This window comes from Pangasianodon hypophthalmus, chromosome 6 (assembly GCF_027358585.1).
Source record: "Pangasianodon hypophthalmus isolate fPanHyp1 chromosome 6, fPanHyp1.pri, whole genome shotgun sequence".
In the NCBI taxonomy this organism is placed as follows: Eukaryota; Metazoa; Chordata; class Actinopteri; order Siluriformes; family Pangasiidae; genus Pangasianodon; species Pangasianodon hypophthalmus.
In genome coordinates this window covers 16,789,399-16,804,571 of record NC_069715.1, presented here as the reverse complement: position 1 = coordinate 16,804,571, position 15,173 = coordinate 16,789,399, and the positions used below count along the sequence as shown (strand labels likewise).

At 38.4% G+C, this 15,173-nt stretch overlaps 1 protein-coding gene across 6 annotated transcripts in view; it reads left to right on the top strand.

The window, feature by feature from the left end:
• Positions 1-15,173, top strand: part of chd2 (chromodomain helicase DNA binding protein 2) — a 70,160-nt gene that overhangs the window by 21,267 nt on the left and 33,720 nt on the right. For 5 of the 6 annotated variants that reach the window (XM_053234782.1, XM_053234781.1, XM_034304993.2 and 2 more), the window contains 4 exons: positions 3,001-3,232; positions 3,936-4,022; positions 10,136-10,197; positions 12,726-12,839. In XM_053234782.1, coding sequence (XP_053090757.1) covers positions 3,001-3,232; positions 3,936-4,022; positions 10,136-10,197; positions 12,726-12,839 — 495 coding nt within the window. The remainder of the gene's footprint in view (positions 1-3,000; positions 3,233-3,935; positions 4,023-10,135; positions 10,198-12,725; positions 12,840-15,173) is intronic. The other variant, XM_034304996.2, reaches the window with a different exon arrangement.

Here is a 15,173-nt window from a genome sequence, read left to right as displayed (position 1 = left end):
CTTTCAAAGCGCTTCATCACAACTGATGTCAGGGATACTTGGCGATAGTCATTGAGGAAGGCAGGCTTGGCTTTCTGTGGGATAGGGAAGATAATGGACTGTTTAAAGCACATGGGAATTACTGACTGTGCCAGGAAGAATTTCAGTATGTCCGCTGTCTACTCCTGTTGCCTTCCTGGTGTTCATTCTCCTGAAAGCCTATGTCACACGCATCGCTTCGCCTACTCCACTGCTCTGCACTTGTTGTAGGACGCAGCCTTGTACTCATCCATGTTCCCAGTGATGAGCCCCACGTTATAGGCATTAGTGTGGACTAGAGAGCGTCGCGGATGGTTTTATTCACCTGCAACATCTGGTTGGGAAATGTTCTGATGGTGGCTGTTGTAAAGAAGAAACCGGCATGAGCAAGTCAGTTTTGCAGTATGATGCGAGAAGGACAGTTGGTTGTTCATGTACACCTAGGCTATATTCAGTGACAGATGGAGTTGTCCAGGGAGCTCACAAGATCCATGAAATGGGGATGCATCATCAGGGATGTAGAGCAGCTCAGTTTTTCAGGGATTAGGTTTCAGCTTATGAGCTGCTATCTATGATGAGTGGTCAGCCAGACATGCTGATATGTCTGCAGAAACATGAGTGTCTGTGGGAGGAAAGGAGAGCATAAGCTGAATGTCAACAGCACAGAAGTGGTATGAAGACCCATGTGAGGATATGACCTCACCAAGAAAGCGGTATAGTCCCCAGTTAACAAATTCCATTTCTCCAAACAAGTGGCTTATATGCAGAAATCTTGATTTATAACCACACTCAGTGTTTCTTATATACTAAGAAATGGCCAAAGCTGTGTGGACACTTGACCTTCACATCCATATGTGGGCCTTCCCCAAACTGTTGCCACAAAGTTGGAAGCAAAGAATTGTCTAGAATGTATTCTGCAGCAGTAAGATTTCCTGTCACTAGAACTAAGAGGCCTAACCCCAAGCTGTTCCAGCATGACAATACCCCTGTGCACAAAATGATGTTTATAAAGATATTGTTTGGCAAGGTTGGTGTGGAAAAACTTGAGCGGCCTGCACAGGGCCCTGACCTCAACCCCACTGAATGCTTTTGGGATGAATTGGAACTCAGACTGTGTTTGGAACTCATGAATTGGAGCTCAGACTTCAGTGCCCAATTTCATTAATACTCTTGTGGCTGAATTGGCAAAAATCCCCATAGCCACATGCCAAAATCTAGTGGAAGGCCTTCCCAGAAGAGTGACAGTTAATATCGCAGCAAAGGGGGGAATAAATCTGGAATGGGATGTTCAACAAATGTATATGGGTGTGATTGATCAGGTGTCCACATATGCTATATGGCCAAAAGTATTTGGAAACCTGACCATCACACCTATATGTGCCCATTCCAAAACCATGAGCATATGGGTTATAATAGCCTCTATTGTTCTGGAAAGGCTTCCAGCTGGATTTTAGAGAATGGCTGTGCTCATTCAGGTCGGGCACTGATGTCAAGAACAGGCCTGGTGTGCAGTTGGCTTCCAGTTTATCCCAAGGTTGTTCAGTGGGGTTGAGATCAGGGTTCAGGCCACATTTCAGGCATCAGTTTTGTCACATCAACCTTGGCAAACCATCTCTTTGCACTTCCTGCTTGGTGTACAGGGTACAGGGGAAACAGGTTTGGCGCCCTATAATTCCAGTGAAGGTAAATCTTAATGCTGTAGCATACAAAGACATTCTAGATAATTGTGCTTATAAACTGTGACAACAGTTTGGGGAAGTCCCACACATGGGTGTGACGGTCAGGTCTCACGTACTTTTGGCCATATAGTATACATACAACAGCACATGCAACATATTCCAGATAAGTTGCTTGTGAAGTCGGTGGATGTGGTGGCATTACTGATAATATCTATGGGCTTAGAGTCTTAATACGAATATATACATATGTGTGTATATATATAAACACTTGAAGTAAACACTCCAGCATTAAATACTGTAATGATGTAGTACGTATGTTAAGTGCTGTAGTTTGTCCCTGATTTACACTGAAATGACAGTCAACATGGAAGATGATTTTTTGTTTCTTACATGTTGATGAGTTAGAAGGCATATGCATTAATTAACCGTATACAGGGTGTAGGGTTTTGGAATTTCGCCCTCTCTAGTAGAAGAATGCTATTGGAGGATACATGAAAAAGAACACTTTGAAACATGGATTGTAATGTAATGACACTGTTTAGTACAGCAGTATACAGTTTGAGACATGGCCCAAGTATTTGTTATTGCTCAATATTAGAGAAATATTATGAGAATAAAATAACTTTACCATGCACATCAATGTGACTGTCACATTTTCTGAAGTTTGTCTTTTAGCTACCATCAGTTGGCGACTGTGACTGCATGCATTGCTGATCACCATATTTGATGAGTGTGCTCATTCTGCAGTATCATAAACAGCATACAAACGACAGAATAAACTGTTAAGCAAATTGGACCAGGCAACTCAGAAACATCATACTATAGCACATTTTTTTCAATGACTCAATCATGTTTATTTTTTTTCATTTCATTTTTCGTTTTTTTAATATAAAAAAGTGCTTTAGCTTTAAATATGATAATATATTGGGGAAAAGGCCATGGGTCCAAAACAGAAAAATACAGAATCCTGTATTACTGTATTAACTTTTGTATAACTTTTTTTATTGTAAAATATTCTTGTATTCTGGTGTTATAAGTTAAAATCCCTTGTATACCGGGTGATGTTTTATTAGCTGTACTGAATCTGGGGATGTATGACATTGTATGTTACTGAATGATACATCACACATTTATCTGTTACAATTAAACAGTACGCTTGTTCAGAGATTGCTTTAAGTGTTAACACAGATCCATTTAATGACTAGAGATTTGTACAGCATATACATACAACATGTTTTTTGTACACTGAACATGAGTGCTTTTCTGTCATGCTGAATCCTGAATGTGGCCTCTCTTGATGTAGCAACTCTGCATCAGAGGAGTCGAATCGTTCAGGCTCGGAGTCGGGCAGCCAGTCTGAGAGTGAGCAGGGCAGTGAACGTGCACACTCCCAGCATTCCGAGTCCAACAGCACATCCGAGTCTGAGAGCTGCTCTGAATCTGGGAGTGAATCGGCTGGGTCGAAGTCACGCCAGACCATTGCAGAGATCAAAGAGAAACGGGTCAAAAAGAGAGACCTGGCTGATGTGAAAAAGGTAAGGAGAGACGTCAAGCTTTCTGACTGAACCTCAGATTCTTTTGAGATAAATGTTGCTTAGAGATAATATTGAGACCATCTCTGCTACAAAATGATGTCAAGGGAGAGAAAGGTTTCTGTTCCAGTATCGGCTTCTGGACCAAGTAGAGTGACTATAATGGCAGTCAGGTGAGCAGTGGTGCCTCAGTGATTAAGGTTGTGACCTGATCAGTTCAAATCCCCACACTGCCGTGCTGCCACTGTGGGCCCTCAAAAAAGAATTTTTGGCCTTCTCTGCACCAGGGTAACATATCTTATTAACATTAAGTTGGGATATGAAAACAATTTAACTGTACTGTACTTGTATGTGCTGCAAAAAAGGCTGTCTGTCTTTCTTTTTTTTCTTCTTCTTCTAAGGCAAAACCAAATGATCTGTGTATTTAAAAAAAAAAAAAAAAAAAAAAAAAAAACTTTCTGACTTGAAGGAAAAACCTACGCAAGTCACTTGATGGCCAGGATTTTAGTAATATCTTTGGGCATTTACCAAAATTAAACAATCCTGGTGAAACCTATATAACTTTGGATGCTTATTTCACTTTGTCTAGATATCATATTATTTTACGCTTCTTCAAGAAATCGCCAGATAAACTATTGAACCAAGCTGAGTTATAACTGCTGGACAATTCATAGTCAGTGTTTTTGTTTTGTTTTATGTTAATCAGATGTGGGAGGAACATCCAGATGTTTATGGCGTCAGAAGGTCCAATCGGAGCAGACAGGAGCCTGCTCGTCTGAATATTGGAGCAGAGGTTAGCCGTCCATCTTATTACTTCTCCTATGAGCTCTATTTTAATGGGTTCTTTCAGTACAACCCAATCCCCCCAAAAAAATAATCATAGTGGGACAGTTGGTGAAATGCTAATAAAAGCAGAAAGCAATAATTTTTAAGTTCTCTTTGACCTGTATTAAAAAAAATACAGAACAAAAACACAATATTTGATGTTTTACTTTATGGACTTCATTGATTTTTCATAAATATATGCTCATTCCAAATTTGGTGCATGCAACGCGTTTCAAAACAGTTGGGACAGCAGCACTTTTACCACTGTGTTACACCTCTTTTCCTTTTAACAGCACTTAATAATCGTTTGGGTACTGAATACACCACCTGATCCTGTTTAGACAGTGTTCTTCCATTATGCAATACTCCATCTGCACAACTGTACGGGGCCTTAATAGTTGTATTTTGTGCTTCATAACGTGCCATACGTTTTCAACGGGAGACAGGTCTGTACTGCAGGCAGACCAGTCTAACAGCCAAATTGTCCGATTATGCAACCAGTGACTGTATATATGAGTGTACAGTAGGGGTGTAACGATACATTCTGGTCATGATTCAGTTCGATTCATAATACTTCATGATTCTATTCAATTTGTTTATCAGAATATTTTGAACAAAATTTTAATGAAGAAAAATTATGACTGAAAAGACGCCTTTTTTATTTCTGAATCATAAACAATGCATAACAATTAGTATTTTTGTCTATAAAACTAAATAAATCAAAAATTGCTCCGAACGAAGGTTAAATATTGTAAACAAAATGTACCACAGGTTCACCATATCTTAAAAACAAATAAATTCTCCGCAAAATTTGAGTAAACAAATCCGGTTATGCAGATTGGGACCTCATTTTTGCATTACATGGCTTTGCAACAGAATTGTCAAGAGGGCCTTACAGACATGTTGGCTTCACTTTTAAACCACTGCTATGATGTCCACCCATATATACAGTCATTCAGGGGCAGCTCGTATTAACCCTTTCTCGCAGTACACTGGCGTTCCATTCCACTAGTGAGCGCTGATGGGAAAATTGAGGGGCAACACTGGGCAAGCAGTTCGCACCTTGCCACAATAACACTGGTACAGAGATAAAACGAACAGCACAGCCTTTTTTTAAAACACTGTATACAGCTGCCTCAATAAAATGGTAACATTTGAATCTGATACAAGGTTTTATAAATGTCAGCTTTCTTATATTAATTACAAAGGCGAAAATCCAGTTTGTTCCCGGTTTTATAAACCATGCACATTTCCATCGGGATGTAGTACATCAGCATTTTTTTTTTTTTTTTTTTTTAAAAAGCAAAGCTCCACATTTAGTCACAGATGTCATCTTTGAAATGCATTAAGTGTTTTGGCATCCCTCCCCTCTGGAATTTAGTAATTATCCAGACATTGTAGTGACGCACATTCAAAAATAGCACTATCTACCTTGGCTATGGTAGACACCCCCTCCACCCCCACTTTTACGCATGCACCTATTGGTCTGGAGCTGTTGATATGCTGTCAGTCAAGCGGGTACAGGCGAATCAACTTGTAACCCCAGACTTATTTGTTGTGCAAGCAATCTTGATGCGTAGATAGAGTAAGTTTTGGCATGTTTTAGTCCCTGCAGTGTTTGCTTTCTCTGATAGCTAGTTTTCTCTTGGTTTTTGCTGAGCGCAAAAAATATTAGTGTCTTATATCAATCACGTTTCCGAAAAAGCCTGAATTTGTCAGAGATTTTGGAAGAGCTATTTAGGAGTGACTCTGGTGAGGAAGTTAAAGGTTTTTAGAAGGAAGACACTGTGGAAGGACTGGACCTGGTCCTTGAAATGCTTGTAGTGTGGAAATGTCTTTTTGCATGTAGCAACCAAATATATTTTTCGCATGTAGCATGACACTGCATTTTTTCACATGTGGCATGGCACTGCATTTTTTCCACATGTAGCCTACACCATAACCTGAACAGAACAGGTGGCACAGTATTAACAAGGATGATGTGCCTCCTGTACAGCATCACTGTTCTCCTGCTCATACTCTTGGGGTACAGCTTAATAGCCACCAGCAGCACACTTTTCTTGAGCTGTTCCTGTTATTTTTTGATTAAGCCGCAGACGAGGCTCTGCAACAACATAAACTTGTATGCGGACTACAAGCAGAAGAAGGGCATGTAGACGCCACGGAGTCCAGTAATAAGCCTGAAGACGTGCAAATTTCTGGGCCTTGTTATTTACAGTGGCCTATTAAAGCCAAATAAAGCGATCAAGAGTTTGTGATTTGTGGAGAAAGGATAAGTGCCATAATTTTCCATTCCCAAGCTCTGCCATGGCAGGCTACAGATTTGAGGCAATGTTCTGTAACCTGCACATGCGCGGTGTCAAAAATGAGGGGCAGAATGACCAGTTAAAAGGCACCACGGGATATGATTGGCTCTTTCAAGGGAAGCCCCTCAGGAAGCAGCTCTTAGTGACATGCAGGGCATACTACCAGCCTCACCAGAACCTGGGCATTGATGAAAAACAATGTCTAGAATTGTGGATTTTAGGAGTGATGAAGCCACATGTTCAGAGCGTCTGAGCCAGTGGAGGCTGCAGCTTTCAGGGACGTGTCACAGGTGGCAGAGAAGAGTCCATGCTGTTCAGTGACAATTGTGGACACACCAGCCTCTGCCAAGGGAGACAAAGCCTCAGCTGGGAGAAGACAGTTGTGTGTACTCTGCCTTCAAAGGAAGAAGGTACTGCAAGACTATTTACAAATGCAGGTCTTGTGATGTACCGCTGAATATGCTAGTGGACCGTCTTTGTTTCATTGAGTGGTGACCTCATCGAGGACAGCCAAGCTCACTGATGCACACTGGAAAAACTGCAAATTCTTAAAGCCCTGACTGTCTACTTTCACATGAGCTATTAACAACTGCTGTGGAGTGTGGCATGACGCTTTTCTGAATTTCATGAAATGGCCATTAATCTTACCTCATTCAATTCCTTAGGTCCCGCAGAAACCAGTGATATACATTTTTCCACAGTAGGCCATTTTGTCAGTCCGCCATTTTAAGTCATGTCAATAACTTACTTTTTCGGAGTCCTCCTAGACCATTTATCCAATCTTCACCAAATTTTCACATAGGTCATAGAGCATACTGGCAAAAAAAAAAAAAAAACATTTTTGGTATCTCAAACCATTTCCATATAACACATTGTCAAAGTTGACATAAGCACCGCATAGTGTTTTATGCAATATCTTGGCAACACTACTGCCTATTGCACTGCAAATTGATATGTAAAATCATGACCATGCTTTGATGCCTGTTTAGCTCCTTACATTGCCCTTGTCGTGCTTGGCCCTGTAATTTCTGCTTGCAGCGATATTTATTGTTAATATTATTATTATTATTATTATTATTGTTGGGAGATACTGTATTGATCAACCCTAATAGTTGTCCATTTTCAAGCTCTTGACAGATATTAAATATTAGTCCTCCCATCTAATAGCACCACCAACCCCCACTGTCATTGGTGGTAACACCTGCAGAATGTGGCTTAGTTTTGTCATGTAGAAATAAGTAAATTGGATGTCCTTGGAAAAAAGACTATATTGCTCTAAAATATGTATATATCTCAGGGTTAATGGTGCCCTCACAGATATGCAAGTTACCAGTACCATGGGCACTAATACACCTCCAAACTATGACAGATCTGGCTCTTGAACTTTTTGCTGGTAACAGTTCAGTTGGTCTTTCTTTTTCTTGGCCCGGAGAACATGTCCATTATTTCCATAAACAATTTGGAAGGTTGAACACAATACACACAATACACGTTTTCATTGTGCATCAGTCTATTTCAGGTAAGCTCGAGCCCAGAGAAGTCAGCGACATTATGGACATTATTGAAATATATAATTTAGGAAATAACATATTAGCTTCTGCTGTGCATTCTTAACTTAATTTACATTTGTGGATGCAACGATGAACGGTGTTTATTGACAGTGGATTGTCAGTGTTCCAGAACCCATGTGGTGATACTGTAGTGTGATTGCATCACGTGTGTAAGATTTTTTTTTAAACATTTCACAATGTTCCTAGTCTTAAATTGCCCTTGTCTCAACATTTTTGTGACGTTGCAGGCATCAACTTCAGAATGAAAAAAAAATATTTTAAAAAATGAAGATGCTGATAAAGCAAATGCTAAATATCTTAAATATACTGTTTATGTTTAAATATAGGTCAGAGTGGATTTACAAATCTGTTTTTATTAGCATTTGACATACTGTTCCAACTTCTCTTGTTTTCAGTAAATTCCTTTGTTAGCTTTTGTGGTCTGAGGTGTTATTCAAGAAATTTTTTTTTGTGTGTGTGTTCTCTGTTTTGTGTTTTGTGGATTTTTGCTTTGCCTTGCTTTGGATATTGTGTGGATGTTGTGATTAAGCCAAAAAATTATCAACCACAGTCTCATTAATCTAACTGGTTGCCTAAAAAACATGGCCACCACCGGCCAGTCACATTTCAGCAGGCATTTGATAGAGTTCACATGGCGCTATGTCGTGAATCTTCCGTAGTATGTTTGTCTGTGTATATATTTTTGCTGATTTGATGACTCAAGTCATAAAGATGTAAGATTATTTGCATAATAACCTGGAATCTACGTTTGCGTCTAGTTCTACAATTTTTGCAGCAACTTCAGTATTAGTGTCAAAGTACTTAGTAGTGTCTAAAACGCAATAATTAACAAAAATATTTTGATTTTTAAACAATATGGCTTCCATGTGAATCAGTGCTTCTGGGCAGAGCTTAATTTACTTAAAGCCGTAACTGTAACTCATGCAAGTCATGATTGCATGGATTCAGATGAAACTTAAGGCATGTTCAAGACAAAATTCTGAGGATGTCTGGGAATTTTGGGGCATGGTCATTCATAAGGGGCAGGGTTAAGTTCAAATAGCTATTTCTCAGGAACTGTAAGTCTGATTTTTGGTGTACTGCATCTAGGTGCTAATTCATAAGTAGATTTCAAATGACTTAAGTTATTTAAAAACATGGCAGTCCTTAGTCAATCATTGTGTATTTGTGGTCTCTTTAGTGTTCTATGTAACCAGGCAAGAATTGGTCACTGGGGACGCTATTTGTGAATTGTGCTCGATCCCCAAAGGTTGCTGCATGCGGATGTATTTCTTTACAATATTTAAAACACCTGGTGGAAAAGGCTAATCTGAAAGGGTTGAAATTACCAAAAACTATTTGATAAAATGGATTTGGTAAAACAGGCATATGAAGTAATGCTGACTTTAATCAAAATGCAAGTGAAATTAAAGTTGATTTGATTTATGTTTAGTCATTAATCTATGCTTAGCCATTAGTCATAATGTTTTGTCATTCATTACTTACTATTCATACAGCAAAGTAGTCATGCATAAGGTTGGATGTAATAAATATACTATACACTAATATAAAAAAGGAAGGCTGATGAAAAAGCATGTTAATTGAAAAGTAATTTGTTCATTGGTAAGATGGTTTGATAATAATTTTATTGAATATGTAGCGTTTTATTGAATCTTTTTTTGGACCTCTGTCACCTTTTCATGTAAGTGAGCATTTCTGTTACTTCTGCTCTATCATCTGACCTGAATTTTTTACCTGTTTGTAGCATGTGTGTAAATAACTTGTTTGAGGATGTAGATTGCCTGTTTTAGTTCTAGTAATTAATTCTACTGAGGTAAAGTTGAAAAGCATTTGATGAAAATAAATAAATAAATAAATAAATAACAGTACTAAGGTTTTGGTGTACCAGTCTAATGATTGCCAGTCTCACAGTGCAAGTGTGAAGTTGCTGTTATTGTATTAACAGTCTTTCAATTTAGCACCATTTTGAAGTAATGTTTACGTAAACCGCGTTGCAAAATTTAATTGAATAAAACAGCATTCATTATTGTCTGAGTGTTTAAAAAAAAAAATGCAAAGGCGACCCTGCTCTGGTGCCCCAAGAAGTTGAACTGTTCTGTGAAATGCTGTGTGCTACCATTTAGTGGTTAAAGTACCAAAATCTCACTGTAATTTTATGATTTTAATATACTAAACCATAAAATGCCTCTTTAAATCCTTTACAGGGCAGCAGTGAGTCTGAGAGTGAAAGCCACAAAAGAAAAGTATCACGACAGAAAAAGAAAGAGTGAGTACAGGCAGAATGGAGCTTGTGTGTGCCTTATCCATGTATTCCTTCTTTGTTATTTTCTCTTTTTTTGCTATTATTCTGTACATATTTTGTTGTAATTTGCTGTTTTTACAAGAAAAGCCACAAGTGGTATTACTGATAGTTTAGTAATACAGCATAATTAGGTCATCAAAGTGGCCTGAGTTTATGAATATTGTTATAACTTGACTTGGCATGTATAGACGTTCTACATAATTTTCTGATTTTACACATTATGTGCATTATTGTACATATGAAATCTTTTGTTTTGACCATGACCCTCTTAATCATCAAAAGTTTGTGTCAACATTTCATTTGTATTTTTGACCAAACCATCCCAAATCATGCAGTGTCAGAGTCCATTTTATTTATGTAAACTTTGGGCACCATGTACAGTCCACGCCGAAAGTATTAGAAAGACAAGGTTAATTCTTTTGTGTTTGCTATACAATGAAGACATTGGAGTTTGAGAGCAAAAGATGAATATGAGGCGAAATTTACTTCTAGATGTGTTAAACAATTTAGCACATGGCACCCTTGGGGTCAGACCACCTAATTTTTAGGTGAGCAAAATATAGGAATAGATAATCTTCAGATAGTAAAGCAAATAAAACTTAATTTTGTTGCATATCCCTTGCTTGCAGTAATCGCATCAAGCTGGCGAACAAGTGACATCACCAAATTGTTGCATTCTTCTTTTGTGATGCTTTTCCAGGCTTGCATCGCAGCTTCTTTCAGTTGTTTGTTTTGAGGGTTTGTCCCATCAATCTCCTCTTCAGGAGGTGAAGTGCATGCTCACTTGGTTTAAGGTCTGTTGATTGACGTCAATCTAAAACCTTCCACTTTTTCCACCTGATGAAGTCCATTGTTGTGTTGGAAGGATTGGATGCATTTCTCTGTAAATTGGCAGACAGAATGTTTCTCCTGCTACCATCATGAGTTTCGTCATCAATAACTAGTGAGCCCATTCCAGAAGCAGCCATGCAAGCCCAAACCATGGCGCTACCTCCACTGTGCTTGATTGAAAAGCTTGTATGTTAAGTCTCTTTCAAATGGTGGCCTGTGATACCTTCACCCCTGCCCTGTGGAGGTTATTGGTGATGTCACTGACTGTTGTATTTGGGTTTTTCTTCACAGCTCTCACCGTGTTTCTAGCACCAACGGCTGTTGTTTTCCTTGGCCAACCTGTTTGATGTCTTGATGATAGTACACCAGTGGTTTCTTTCTTTTTCAGGACATTTCAAATTGTTGTATTGGCTATTCCGAATGCTTGTCCAATGGCTCTGATTGACTTTCCCTCTCTCCTCCCCTTCCAAATGGCTTGCTTTTCTCCCATAGACAGCTCTCTGGCCTTAACAGCTCTCTGGCCATGTTGGTTTATTCTTTGTTTAACAACAAATGCAATTTTCACTGGCAAAACCCAGGGTTCAACCAAGAATAGACATTCATAGCTATTAATTGTCCAATCAATCAATCTCTCAGGGCACACCTGGGCGACAAGAAACACCTATCAGTCACATGTTCCAAAATTGTCGATCTCTTGAAAAATAGGTGGGTTCAAACAAAAGGTGCCATGTTCTACGCTGTTTAACACATCTAGTTGTAAATATCTGGAAATAAATGCTGAATTCCTGATCTACTGTCTCACATTCATCTTTTGATCTCAAACCAAAAGAATTGGTCTTGCTGTTACAATACTTTCAGAAGGGACTGTGTATGGAATAGCCATTGTAATTAGGGACACCAGACAAGCATATCCATACACTGTATGTGTAAAAGTATCCAGACTCCTACAGATCCAACATTTCTTTTGATGTCAGTGGCAAAGAGTTGGATATTTCTTTTCTGAATAACACTTTTGGGAAGGCCCACAAACAACACCCCATACTCAACCCAAAGGCTCTGTTCAGGCTTGTTAAGTTCTTCCATCTTGCTCGCAGGAAACCATTTCTTGAAGGATCTTATTTCTGCTCTGTGACTTTCCATGGTCTTCCACCTCTTCTGTGGATGAGCTGTTTTGTTTTCTTCTGGATATTTTTATTTCACACGGGAAATATTGAGTACAGTTGACCAGGGAAACTGCAGAAGTAAAGAAACATGACGAACAGGTTTGTTGGAAAGGTATTGTCCTGTGATGGTACCATGCAGAAAGTCACTGTGGACTTTAGAGTATCGTGTTCACTGATAATGTTTTTCTGTAGAGATCAGTTGCATGCAATGGGTGTTGCTTAAATAGCCATATCCACCAATTAGAGAGGGTGTCTGGGTACTTTTGGACATATATAACGTGTGAGGAATAGTGGCGAATGTATATACATTCTGTATAATAAACAATTGTATATGCTGAGTATGATAAGTACATTTAGTCAGCACACAAGAGACATTTTCTCTCTTAGATGGTGCCTGTATTGCTGGTGGATTATGATGGTCCAGCAACAGCATGATAGTGTAGCTAAAGGTATTTCTAGACCCAGTAGGTGAAACTTGTGGTATTTCTGTCTTGAAAGAAATACCTGGAAAGATGACTCAAACGACGAAGATGATGGTGAGGAAGAAGCCAGCAGTTCAGAGAGTGAGCAGGAAGAAAAAAAAGTTAGATCCAGACGACTTCCTGCTAGAAGGTAAGAGTGTAGCGAAACTTGGCCTTCAGACAGCTCATGTGGTGTTACACAATGAGTAATTTGGTCAGTCCTTAAGTACAACTGTAAATGAGAAATTAGTGTGACTATATTTTCATCAGAGAGTTCCAGTCCGTTGTCTTGTGGCCTGTATTCATCCCTTATGTTCTGTTCAGTGCAGAATAACACGGGTAAATTAGTTATTTTCCAGCATGATACGTATATCTCAATTTATAATTCCAGACATGTTAAAAGTTAAACCAATAAGCACAGAAGTGTAAATCTCATAGGTAAAAACATTTTCATTATAATCTGACAGTTAATACAGACTAATGAAACACATTATGTAGTCAGCACCATAATTATTACCACACTTGATATTAGTGGTTAATTAGTACAATTAAGTGGTTAAGTTATCTTTATAATAGTACATTTATGCTAAGGAAAGAAAAACCTTATCAAATCTTATCATTTTTAACAAAACCACATCAGGTATCGTCACCCCTAGATATTCTTTTGAACGAAATGTAACAAAAGCTTGTTTCCATTTGTATTTTACTTTTAAGCTCATCTGAGTATTTAGGAACTCTTAAGCAGTCATCTATGACTTCCTGTTTCATTGGGGTCTAAATATGAGGTGCCACAGAGGCCAAATTCCCTTAGTCATTCCTCAACATGGGGAAGATTGGAGAATATACAAATGAAATGAGACGAAAGTGTGTTGAAAATCATAAATCAGGCAATGGCCATGAAAATTAGCTACATGCCTGAAAATGCCAGTATCCACTGTAAGGGCATTGATTCAAAGGTTAAAGCAGCTGGTGCTAATGAACTGAGCTGTGCAGCAAACACTGAAAGTGGGTTTAGTGTAAATAGAAGGATGGTTATACAGAAAAGAACCTGATCTCCACTGATAAGTATGGTGGAGAATCTGTGATTTGTGGCTATTTACCCTGCAGAAGCCTTTTGTTTAGGATACATGATTCCAAGTTTCCTGCTTGAATTACCACTGGGCGGCTTCGCTTTTCTTGCAAGTTAAATGGGAGGATGTATTTATTTCATTACCTTAAAATAAAATCTATCAGTGTATCTTTGATTTAGCTAACAACAGACAAGTATATAATTAACATTGATTACTGTATAGATTCTTGTCTAAATGTTAGTGCAACTAAGTAAGTGCATCATTTTTGTATAACCTCTCGGTCTGGTGTGTTATTCTGCTTATACCATAGCGATTTGCAAAGATTATGATGTTTAATTTATTACCACCGATCATGCACTTTACCAGTTTTTAGTTAGATTTAATGTTGTGAAACATCCGAGAGGCAAGTTAGTTCCTGCTCTCACTTATGTTGTAGACGCGATAAACAGTCTCTCACCAGCCTCTCTGTCTCGCTCTCGCACTCTCTCACTCGGATCACCCTCTGTCTCTGACTCGTCATTTTAGTGGAAACTGGAAAGCATAAGCTCATCTGTCCTGAAGATTTTAAAATATGTTAATATGCAAAGATCCTACAAACAAGACTCTTTCCATAAATCTTAAATAAATGTCTCCTAACAAAAAAACTTGATCACATCAATGATTACACATTTTACTTTGTTAAACATGTTTTTAAATCTGTTTATTATTTTATGTGGAGCATGCGTTAACTTGGTACATAATGTCTGTAAAATACACAGTATTTGTACTGTGTATAATACCATGACTTGGTATTATATAACTACAGTTGAGGTCAAAAGTTTACATCCCCCTTTTAGAATCTGCAAAATGTTCATTATTTTACCAAAATGATGATCATACAAAATGGAGGGATCATACAAAATGCACGTTATTGTTTTAGTGCTGACCTGAATAAGATATTTCACATAAAAGATGTTTACATATAGTAACAACTGAGGGACTGTTGTCCATGCATTGTGAGCTGGGGGTGAAAACTTTTGAACCGAATGGAGACGTGTACATTTTTCTTATTTTGCCTAAATATCGTATTTTTTCATTTAGTACTGTCCTTCAGAGGCTACAGAAGATAGTTACATGTTTCCCAGAAGACAAAATAAGTTAAATTTACCCTGATCTTCAAATTCAAAAAGTTTTCACCCTCCGGCTCTTAATGCCAGGTTTTTCCTTCTGGAGCATCAGTGAGCGTTTGAACCTTCTGTAATAGTTGCATGAGTCCCTCAGTTGTCCTCAGTGTGAAAAGATGGATCTCAAAATCATACAGTCATTGTTGGAAAGGGTTCAAATACACAAAAAATGCTGGAAAACCAAAGAATTTGTGGGAGCAGTTTAACTGTTCAGGACAAACAAGGGACTCATGAACAACTATCACTAAACAA